Raw genomic sequence first — 11,526 nt, 5'->3', positions numbered from 1 at the left:
AGGGAAATGTTTGGCCCCAAAGATGGGGAGAGACTGTGGGCCAAATATGTCCCTACCATCATTCTGTTAATTAAAACAGCATTGCACCAGGGGTGAGTTTGCCTACAAATTTTATCAAGACTTCTCCAGTGGAGCTTGAGAGGCTCTACAACCCTGGTGAGGGCGTGCTGCCTGGGCTTCTTTCCATCACCCCAGCCAGACACACATCCAGGAGTTGACCCTACTGGATGGAGATTCCCACCCAGGGCTGGACCATGCTTCACCAGTTTCGGCTGTTCTGTATATGTCTGCGTGAAAACTTGTTTGCGTCACCATGTGGGGAAAATGTACCTGACTGCTAGAAATTAGCAGTTCTGAGTTTCTGATTGGATCAAACATACAAACCAAAAGCCTTGTGTAGTCAAAATCAGTAGCTTGGCTCACCCCTGTGAAATGCAAGTGGAGGGAGGGACTGGTTCATATCTCTTAGTCCTGTTCTGAGTTTGCAGGCTTCTACCGGTAGCGGGAACCAAAGGGTTGGAAAATAGATGTTCTCTGTTTCTGTTTCCAAGGGACAGGGAGTAGGGAAAGAAGTAATTAATGTTCATCTTTGAGTTGGCTGCTTAGGAGCAGAATTCCTGAGCTCTGAGTAGAGCTTCCTGTCCGGCTCTCCTAGCCTGTGGGCAGACTTTCCATCAGACCTGTTTGTGTCGCTTATGAGAGTGGGTGGGGAACCAAAAGATCCAACCTTCCTGAAAGCCCAGAGTAGGGTCCAACCCTCAGATTGCCTGATATAGAGCAAGGGAGACAGGAGCTGTGCTTGGGTGGGCTGGCTAGAGTGAGTGCTGTGTGGAAGGGGATTGGCCAAGAGAACAGAAAATAGGAGAGAGAAATCCAGGGCAAACCCTGTCCACTGTGGATCCGGCGAGTCCCAAAAGTGGCTGCTCCCTAACAGAGTAGGTGGTTGCTCAAAATCAGTTACACAATGTGGGATGGGAGCCTATTAAATTAATTCCCCGTGATAAAGGTTACTCATTTTGTTGGTAAGTGCTTCTGAGAGGCAAGGGGATTTGGCTAGGAGTATTGTACTTCCCTTTCCAAAAGAAACGAGAATTTGCAAACCGTGCTACAGCCAGATTTATTGCATGCTGCTTTATGGTGCTCTAAGCAGGGAGAGAGAGAGTGGTATTGGTGTGTGCCAGGTTGAAAATGCCATGTTTTTATGTTTGTTTGTTTTTTTAATCCCATAACGAACATGCATCCTCCATCCCAAAGGAAAAGCACAACAAAGATGAGGCAGTTCAGTTTTTCTGAGAGAAATTTGCCAAGGTCAGCCCCAGTTTAGGTGCATGTGGCTGGCCTCACTGAATTTACCTAAAAGTGTAGCTAACATGTCTGGTCTTTGTCATGCTTTCCCCTCAGAATGGCTGAGTTCACGTGCATTCTCCCGAGGTTAAAAGCACAGCATTCTCGGCAGTGTAGGCAGGTCCTCGGACACATGGGTGTGCTCTGGGATATAGAAACTGCAGTCCATCCAGCAGAACAATGTGAAATCCTTTATCTTATATGCCGGCGATTGTACTAACTGTTGGACTTCCAGCCTGACTCAAATATGTCTGGAAGCCATGTTTTCAATCTGTCAGGGCCCAGGTTTTGAGTTGAAAAGCACAATATAAATGTTTGTTCTTTGTTTGTTTGTTTTTTCTCTTTAGTCAGAGGCTGGGGAATGGAAGCCGGAAAAGGTAAAATTTGGAGCATGCGAGCAGTGTGAAAGAGCTGCCTCTTGGGGTGGTCTAAGCTCTGTGTGTGTGTGCGCTTTTGCTGGCAGCTGCTTGCTGTGCTCAGCTGCACTGGATCTGACAGTAGGTGAAAGCAACTGCATTAGTGACAGCTGTAGGTAGCCTTGCACCCTTTTAATGAGTTTTGTTTATTCCCCATTTCCTGGGAGATCCTTGACAAGCAGATGGGTGATGTTGGCAATTCAAATCTCATCTCAGGTCCCTTTTATTGCTCTCCCGTCTGCTTCTCTTAAAACAGCTTGCTTGTCAGGATGGTTTGAAGGCAGAAGCTTGACTTGTGCCATTCAAGTTCACCCTGAGCAGGCAGATTTCTTGCTGTGACATTCTGGTTTTTTTAGTCCAGGGGTAAATATGTCCTTGTCATGTCTTCCAAAGATCACTGCAGGCATCTGTTTCTGGCAGTTTGCCTCTCTAGATTTTTGTGCTAATTAATACTCTTTTCTGGTCCAGTTTTACCATCTATTCCCTACCCCTTTCAAGGCAGTGGATGTTGTTATAAGGTGTGCTGTAATTTGAAGACCACTGGATTTATTTGCAGGAGGAACTGGAGACTCATAAATGCAACTGTTAGCACTGCAGATTCCTACCCAAACCTCTAAATGGGCCTTTGTTACTGTTTAAAGCAGGATGTTAGGCCGGAAGGGGCCTCAATAGATCATCGAGTCCGACCCCCTGCATAGGCAGGAAAAAAGACTCCTCAGCCAGATGCCTATCTAACCTGCTCTTGAAGACCCCCAGGGTAGGGGAGAGCACCACCTCCCTTGGGAGCCCATTCCAGATTTTGGTCACTCTAACTGTGAAGAAGTTCCTAATGTCCAGTCTAAATCTGCTCTCTGCTAATTTATGGCCATTATTTCTTGTGACCCCCAGGGGCGCCTTGGTGAGTAAAGCCTCACCAATTCCCTTCTGCGCCCCCATGATGAATTTATAGACAGCCACAAGGTCACCTCTCAACCTTCTCTTGCGGAGGCTGAAGAGGTCCAGGTGCCCTAGTCTCTCCTCATAGGGCTTGGCCTGCAAGCCCTTAACCATACGAGTGGCCCTTCTCTGGACCCTCTCCAGGTTATCCACATCCCTCTTGAAGTGCGCCGCCCAAAACTGCACGCAGTACTCCAACTGCGGTCTGACCAGCGCCCGATAGAGGGGAAGTATCACCTCCTTGGATCTGTTCGTCATGCATCTGCTGTTACCCCAATAATTAGAACTATAGGGTAGAATGAAAGCTTTGTTTTCCAGCACGTGGGAATTACTCCAGTTGGAATTACTTTAATCATGTGCCAAATGGTCCCTAGTTTCAAAACTTCATGCCTTTTAACTGGGTCTTAAAAATTGATTGTATGAGCAACTTAAATCCCCTTGGAGCTCTTCATCTGACCCAAAGGTAAGGCATCATTCTTCCATCACTATACCAAAGACTGTAACTCTGTCTCATACCTATCCTTTCTGGTCATTGCTGTGACTAACTTTCCTCTTGTGTAGGAAGTAGTGTCTTAATCATAGATCACAGACTCATAGAAAATGATGCATGAACTCATTGCAACCTGAGGCCTTATAAGGGCCTTGGAAGTATCACAATATCACAACATCTGTGCAATGACCATCGCCTTTAGATGACCTTTTACTGGGACTCTGAGGCTTCCCTGAATGTTGTTGGTTTTGCTTTTCCTCTGCTGTCTTTGTCCCATGGCTACTGGCTTCCTGTGGTTGAAGTTGTGAGTTCAAATCATTCTGTAAAAATTCCACTCTTAAATTTGCTGTGACGAGGAAAAGTCTTCATGAATACCTTCTCCTAAATGCATTTGAGATTTAAAACCTTGCTTCCTCCCATATCTAGTCTGTACAGATGTACAATTGACAGTGGAATAGAAATGTTAATACTAACTCAGCCTCCTTCTACTATATCAATTTTTAGCAACAGTCTCTGTTGCAGCCTCAAATCAGTCTGAGATGCATGACTTTTTTTGCTGCTGCTGCCTCCTTCCATTTTTAGCAGTGCATCAGTGAGCTGACAAAAGAGCTTTGACTCTTGAACACACGTTTTGTTTGTATGACAGTAGTAGACAGTTTGCCCAATTGGGATTGGAGCACTATTGTGCTAACACCATAAAAATGCATGGGAAGAGGCCAGCTGTGCTCTGAGACCTTACAGTCTAACCTTGTTTTGTTACATTTTGCCTCAGTTTAAACAAACTGAGGGAATAAGGTGAGGAGGATGGAAACAGCCATGAGTGGAAGGTGAGATGAGCTGCATACACAACTTGCAGGTTTGGAGTGCAATTCATCAGTGTTTGGGATCTGTTAATGGTGTCAGTAATCCTTGCTGACAACCTGTCTGGTTATCATTAGCTGGCAAATTATCTTTAACTTCAAAGTAGAATAGGATCTCTGGGGGGAATGGAAGGAAGTTAAGAGAGAGGCTTTAAACATTATTTTATGGTGGATGTTCCACACCAAGTTGCGGAGGAAGCACAAATGTTTTTGAGAGAAGTGAATGAATAGGCATTTTGATGCTTGAGGATTTAACTAAGGGGAACACCAGGGTCAATTTGATTTAAATCAGATTGATTTAAATCAGTGGTCAGGAAGCCTCCATGTAATCATTGTTTTCTACAAAAAGTTCATTCTTGTTAGAACCATAGAAAGAAGGACCGGAAGGGACCTGTAAGGTCATCAAGTCCGGTCCCCTGCCATGGGCAGGAGGTAATTGGGCTCAAACAAGCTCAGCCAAGGTATTTGTCCAGCCTCCTCTTAAAGACTGCCAGAGATGGCAACTGCACCACCTCTGCTGGTATATAATTAGAAGTTATAATCCCTATTCTGTGATGATATCTTTGAGCTTTAACACATCTTAAATTAAAACTATATATAGATTTATTTTTAAAGCATATTAAAAAATATGATTACATTTTAAAAAAAGGATTTAAATTAAAAAATCCCATCTTTTTTTATTTAAAAAAACCACCCCAAAACTTTGATTTTTATCCATCCTGGGCAACACATGGTAAAAGAAAAGGGGAAAGTTGCAAGGGAGGGTACTTTTGTAAAGACATGAAAGATCTTAATGTGGTGTGGAAGAGCAGGAAAGGGGACCTGTAGTGAAGAGTGATGGGAGGCCTACACAAAGTTCTTCTTAGCGTTCTATATTGCCAGGTGAATCATAGAAGTAGGGTCGGAAGGGACCTTGTAGATCTTCAAGTCCGACCCCCTGGCTGGGCAGGAAGAAAACTAGGCTCAAATGACCCCAGCCAGGTAGGCATCAAGCCACTTCTTAAAGACCCCCGAAGGGCATGCAGCCTCCCATCCAGGTCTGAACCAGGCCCAGGCCTGCTTAGCTTCCCAGCCTGCAGAGAATAAAGCCTGCAGGAGGGCGTCTGTTCCCAACCTGCACAGCCTTGACCAGTCTCGACAGTTACAAAAGGCTAACCAGGTTAATGGGTAGACTGACGGTGTTTTTTGTCCTTTGCATGGTTCTGTGTGGCTTTTTTGTCTCTTGTGGTCTTGTTCAGCTCTCCAGGGAGGTAACACTACAGCTTGGTTATTATGAAGAATTTGTCTTTTTCTGCTTGTGAGGTAGCTAGCTGGGGAAATGTCAGGAGACCACAACTGGCTTGGAGTTCTCTGGAGCTTCCAGCAGGTGGCTCAGTATACTCACTTCTTAGTCTTGCAGTATTTCCAGAGTGAATATACATGGTGTGTAGGTCCAGGTAAGTAGTGGGACCATCTCTCTGTAAGGGAAGGGAGGACAGGGATTGGCTTGTCATTTTCCTACAGCCCTGGCATTCTTTTACTACAGCTAGCTGGAGCAGGCACATTGGAGTAGGAGTGGACATGAACTCGCAATCATTCTCTATTCCCCTGAGGATCAAGAAGCTGCTTCTATGTCTGCTGTGCTTGTGGAGAAGTGTGTTGATAATCGGACAAGTCTAACCCTTTTGAATGTTTCTTCTTTTTTTCTCCTTCAGATCCCCAAAGACGAGCATATCCTTCGATTCCTTAGGGCTCGTGACTTTAACATTGACAAAGCACGGGACATGCTCTGCCAGTCACTGACCTGGCGCAAACAGTACCAAGTGGACTACATTCTGCAGACCTGGAGACCTCCACCCCTTCTGGAGGAGTATTACACTGGAGGGTGGCATTACCAGGACAGAGGTAGGAAGCCATCTCTGCACTACTGCCACAGTATAGTGCTCAATGAGACCACATAAGTAACCTGTTGCTGTGTAGAGCCAGTTGGGTTAACCCATCACACTGTAACATAATGAAGAATCCTGTCATGATAAAGATTCCTAATGGGTATGAATGTCCTCATCGTTTGAATATTGTCTAGTTATTTTTATATGTGAATGGATCAAATCTAAGGCCATGTGTAGACAAAATGAGGGGTATGTGTGCACAACACTTTAAAGCGGGTTAAATGCTTTTGCACCACTTTAATAGTGTTGATGTTTGCACACGTCGGTGGCATATTGCACCGTAATTCCAGCTGATGTAGCAAATTCGGAGGCGTAATGTGTCTCAAATGACTTGGGGTCTTGGGGGAGTTTTAGTTTGCTGCCCTGCAGCCATGGAGTGAAGCACCAGGCTCCGTGCAGCTCAGGGGCTCTTCAGGAAGCCCTGCAGAGCCTCCCCACTGGCAGCCCAGCGACCGCTCCAGCCACGAGTAGCTCGCCGTCCCCTCCCTGCCACTGGAGAGGCAGGTAAGTTCGAGTGTGCGCACAACACAGGGATTTAAAGGGCCCTAAATTGAAGTGGTGTTTTTAAAAACCCACTGCTTCAATTTTGGGCCCCCATTTTGTCTACACATGCCCTAAATGTTCTTTTCACAGGAGCATTCTTGGAACACCATTTCTGTTCTTTGAGTTTTTATGATAAAGTCAAGTTATTAACACTCTTTGTAATGAAAATTCTCCTACTAACCTTTAAAGGACAGATTCTGAGGATAAAACACAAAATTAGAGTCCTGCTCATTTGACCTTCAGCCTCTCTGAGCCTGTTGGCAAGGAGGTTGTGATGTAATCACCTAGTCGCACTGGATTGAGAATATCAGCATCTGTTGTGTATGGGTCATCTCAGGGCAATGTTGTCCTGGGATGTGTTTGGTCAGTAGCCTAGATAATGAACCACATTGCTCCTATCAACCTTTTTGAGCTATTCTATCTCTCAGGCATGTAGGATTGTATTGTTCACAGGAAGCTGAAGTTACACTGGTCAGTCTGCATGCTGCTTTTCAGGTTTTTTTGCATATGAATTCTCTACAGAATCTTTTTCTCCTTTTGGTACTTCAGCTTTAATATTTTCCCTTTAACATTTATTCTCTGTTTTTGAAGATGGCCGCCCCCTATACATACTTCGCCTTGGGCAAATGGATACAAAAGGTTTGGTGAAGGCCCTGGGAGAAGAGTCACTCCTACGACATGTAAGAGATGCCTTCTTTTCTTGCCTCCATAATTAGTCCATATCACAGCAGCAGGTCAGCACAGGAAAAAGGAATCTCCTTGACTAACAGTTGGAGGGAAAAAAAAAAAGGTTCTGAGGTTTTGCATATCGGGTGTCCTTGTGTCTCTTTCTAAACAGATAGTGGTTCAGCATGCATTACATGGGTACTATATGAGTTATTACTAAGGCTATGTGGCTTGTTACCACATTTTATTAAATAAGGCTTTGGGACTGAATTCTTTGCAGTCCTAACTCCACTTCATCTCAATGAGTCATTCCAGAACTTGACTCTGGCCTGGTTCAGGAACTCTTACTGTAACTCAGAATGCAAAACGGAGGGAAAAACTAAGTGGGAACACTTAGATGTACTTGGGTTTCTTCTTTGATTAGCATCAGTTTGAATCCCACTCTAGGTGCCTGTTCTTGATGTGTGTGAGACATGAATTTTTAAGCCTAAGAAAGTTTAGAAAAACTATTTTTAAAGAAAAGAAGCCTGTTTTAGAAAACTGTTGTTTCTTGTTCTGCATAAATGAATAAGGCTGGCATGCTCCTCGCTGTTCATGAAGAAAGATTCATGTGGTTACCTCCAAGTTCCGTCTTAGAGTCTGGGGATAGCCACTGTCTTGGTTGCCAAGGTAATGTCAGTTGATGCTCTTTGTCATTTCAGGTACTGTCAATTAATGAGGAAGGACAAAAGAGGTGTGAGGAGAACACCAACCTTTTTGGCCGCCCTATCACGTTAGTATACATTTAGCTCTGCTAAGACCCCAGCAGGTGTTAATAACCAGGGTGGAAGTAACATTTTAGTTGCTTTTAAGATATTTTGACTACTTTGCCTATTTTAGTAGGATTTTATCAAAATAAGTAACTAGAATTTTGGGAACTAAGCTGCAGACCTGCGGGGGGCGGGGTTGGGGGAGAGCAATAGTGGACTTCACTGTAGATGAATTATGCAACCTGGTATGAGGCAAGGTGGGAAAGGAGTATTTGCTCCTCATTACATTGCCTAGCTGCTCTGCTACATCTGAGGTGGGCCATAGCCAGAGCCAACCCAAGCAGGGTGCAGGGCCCGGGGCAAATTAGCCAATCTCGTTCTCCCACAGATGCAAAGAAGCCGCTGCTGTCATTGGCGGTGGTGGTGAGGTAGCAAGCGGCCAGATGTGAAGCCAGTGGCGGTGGTGCGGAATTGCTGCTGTGCCCGGTTCTGCGGGGCCTGGGGCAGTTGCCCCAATTCGCCCCACACTAGGGATGGCCCTGGCCATGGCTATTCTTAGAGACTGTATCAACTGGTTCCACTTGTACAGGATCACTTTTTAACTAATGCATGATTTAAAGTACTGCCCACATAAAATAACTCTCTAGTGGCATGACCCAATGCCCACATTGTGCCTAGGTGATTTTAAATTAGCAGCTGGCCATTTTAGTCAGTGCCTAAACACCTTTAGCGACTTCCAAAATGACCATCGTTCTGGGAGAAGGGAATCCATTTTCTGCTTGTAGAGGCAGTCTTCTGGAGAGGCCCTTGCCCTGAAGTCATCTGCTACTCAAGTGACAGTAGAATTGTTACTCCATTGTAAAAGCCAGTACCCCATTGGGTTATTAAACACTATCAGCTAAAGATTCCTCTGCAATGTGTGTTTCTGCTGAATGTGCAGGCTCAATTATGGGACTGTATTGAGGATGAATTAGGTCAGGGCTGTCAAACATGTGGCCCATGGGTACCACTTCCCCTTCCCACTGTTCTAGCTGCTGCACTAGGGTCTTCAGGCTCCCACCTCCTCCACCAACTTTGGCTTTAGCTTTCTGCCCCTGCCCCTGATGGCAGGGTAGTGCAGCCACAGAGCTCAAGGAACCTGCCACTCAGGGGTCAGAGCCCCATGGGAGCACCCGCACAGTGCATCTTGGCAGATAGGAGGTGCCGGCAGTATGACAGAGGGTCCATGGAAGTTGGACAGACTTGAATTAGGTTATTGCTGTGCAGTGAGGACCTCTAATTCTTTGTGTTGCAGATCCTGGACATGTCTGGTGGATTTAGAAGGGTTGAACATGCGCCACCTCTGGCGGCCTGGTGTTAAAGCCCTTCTTAGGATAATTGAAGTTGTAGAGGACAATTACCCTGAGACTCTGGGGAGGCTATTGATAGTGCGAGCACCCAGGGTTTTCCCTGTGCTATGGACTCTGGTAGGTGAAATCTCTGCTGAACAGAAGATTAGAACAGATCCAGTTCTTATCTCCAAAGCTGTGTAGGCTCTGTGTTAGAGAGGGAAAACCCTTCAGATGACTTGACTTGTCAGTGGCCTGAGGAGAGATGAGCATACCTCTTTCTAGAGTTCTAGCATTGGCAGGAAGCAGGCCTTATTGGTGTTTTTTTGGCTTCCCTCCCAACTTCTGATGTTCCACTAAAACTGAGGAGTTTGACACAAGTCCTTTCATAGCACTGTGTTGCACAGCAACTAACATTTAGGCCAACTTTGTGACTTTGGGTGTGGACACATTTACTCTGTAATAATTTATTTACCTTGGAATTTACTCCATAATAAAAAAGCAGATGCACAATTAACTCTCCCCAGCTTGCTGCCTGAAGTAGGTGCTATTGCAGCATCTGGCCAGTTGGTGGTGGGAGAGCTGGTTTGGATTGTGCAAATAGAGACATTACTATAGCGGTGGACACAAGCATGCGTGCCAAGGTAGATTTCCCTGGAGTTATATTTATTTTTTACTTCTGAGGAAGTAATTTGCAGTGTTGAACAGCATTTTCTTTGGAATAAATGCTGTTTGTCATGCATCGGCTATATTTTTCCTTGGAAGTAAATTAAGAATGCTACAGAGTACATATGTCATGTCCCCATCCTTTGTCCTGTAGCCACTGAGAGACTTTTTAAACACTGAAGCTCCTGAAGTTAGTGCTGCAGATGGTTTAAGAGGGTATGATATGCTGCTTTTAAATCCCAGTTAGAGAGCACCAAGGAACAAAGTATGGACAGCAACTCTGTCTGGGACTTGACAGTCATCTGATAAACCCCAACGCAGTTCAGGAACAGTGTAGGGGAAGGGAAGGTGACTTCTAGCTTAATCCTATATGGGGAGAGAAATTGTGAGAGAGGGTGTGGAAATGCTTTCATGCATTGCTTTTCTTTCTGGATACCGCCTTTATGGTTTGTGAGCTTCATGCAAATGCTATTTGGTGTCCCTGTCAACTAGGTTGTCCCAACTGAGGTGCTGGGAGCACTTTGTAATGTGGTGTGATATATTGTCTGGTTTCAGTCCGTGGCTTATAAATGTGTTCTGTCCATATTTGTTTCAGGTTAGTCCCTTTATCAATGAGAACACCAGACAGAAGTTCCTCATTTACAGTGGCAATAACTACCAGGGTCCCGGAGGGCTTGTAGACTACTTGGACAAAGATGTGATCCCAGACTTCCTTGGAGGAGAATGCATGGTGAGTTTCCTTTACTATAGAGCAGCGATTCTCAGCCACGGTGCCTTGAGATTCTTTCAGGGGTGCCAGGCAATGTTAGCATTGTTAGATGCATAAACATAATTCACAGGAGAAACCCAGAGATTTCCAATATGAATCCATAGTGTTAAAACTATTCTAACTTTCTGAGTTCTTTGCAACAGAAGAACTGCTTGATCATTTTTCTGTAGTTAAATAAGTGCAAATGGCGGCCTTGAGTCTAATAAGTGGGCCCTTGATTCTAACGAGATTGAGAACCACTGCTGTAAAGTAATCTGGAAATATTCCATCCTCCTGGAGCCCTTACTACTTTCACACAAAATGTTGTAGCACAAAATGTTCCAGGCCTGACCCAGCCCGCACTGTGCTGGGTGCTGTACAAACAGAGATGATCCATGTCCTAGGGACCATAGCTTTGGAGTGGTGGTGATGCTAGAGAAGCTTTATGAAGGGCAGTAAGTTAGATGTTCTTTCTCTTCTGTTCTTATAACCAGGGATCCTGGCTTTCTCTGCATAAAAATCCCAAATTCTCTGATTGAAAACCCCTGAAAGCAATTTGGAAGCCTATCAGTGCCTCAGTAATCAGAATAAAATAAATTATAAATACCTATATATTTTGGCGTTTGATTTTGTTTTTTTATCATGGACAATCAGAGTACCCTCTGCCCCCTTTGCTCACCAGGATGTGGGTCCAACTGTGGCTGCCTTCACCACTGCTTTGTGGTGCTGAGCAGCCCTGATATGCTGTTGCCTCTCACTCCTAAGCCAAAGCCCCCCCAGTCCTGCTGGTGTCCCTCACTCCTGACCCTGCCAGTGCCTTGCACTCCTGGCCCACAGCCCCCTACCCATCAG

General features: G+C 45.1%; 1 protein-coding gene across 1 annotated transcript in view; it reads left to right on the top strand.

Moving 5' to 3' along the window:
- SEC14L5 (SEC14 like lipid binding 5) overlaps positions 1–11,526 on the top strand; it is a 49,077-nt gene that overhangs the window by 31,352 nt on the left and 6,199 nt on the right. The window contains exons 7-11 of the mRNA XM_006015550.2: positions 5,741–5,930; positions 7,109–7,197; positions 7,885–7,955; positions 9,227–9,398; positions 10,522–10,656. Coding sequence (XP_006015612.1) covers positions 5,741–5,930; positions 7,109–7,197; positions 7,885–7,955; positions 9,227–9,398; positions 10,522–10,656 — 657 coding nt within the window. The remainder of the gene's footprint in view (positions 1–5,740; positions 5,931–7,108; positions 7,198–7,884; positions 7,956–9,226; positions 9,399–10,521; positions 10,657–11,526) is intronic.

Source organism: Alligator sinensis, unplaced genomic scaffold (genome assembly GCF_000455745.1).
Source record: "Alligator sinensis unplaced genomic scaffold, ASM45574v1 scaffold404_1, whole genome shotgun sequence".
NCBI classification, from domain to species: Eukaryota; Metazoa; Chordata; order Crocodylia; family Alligatoridae; genus Alligator; species Alligator sinensis.
This window is presented reverse-complemented; position numbering and strand designations above follow the sequence as displayed.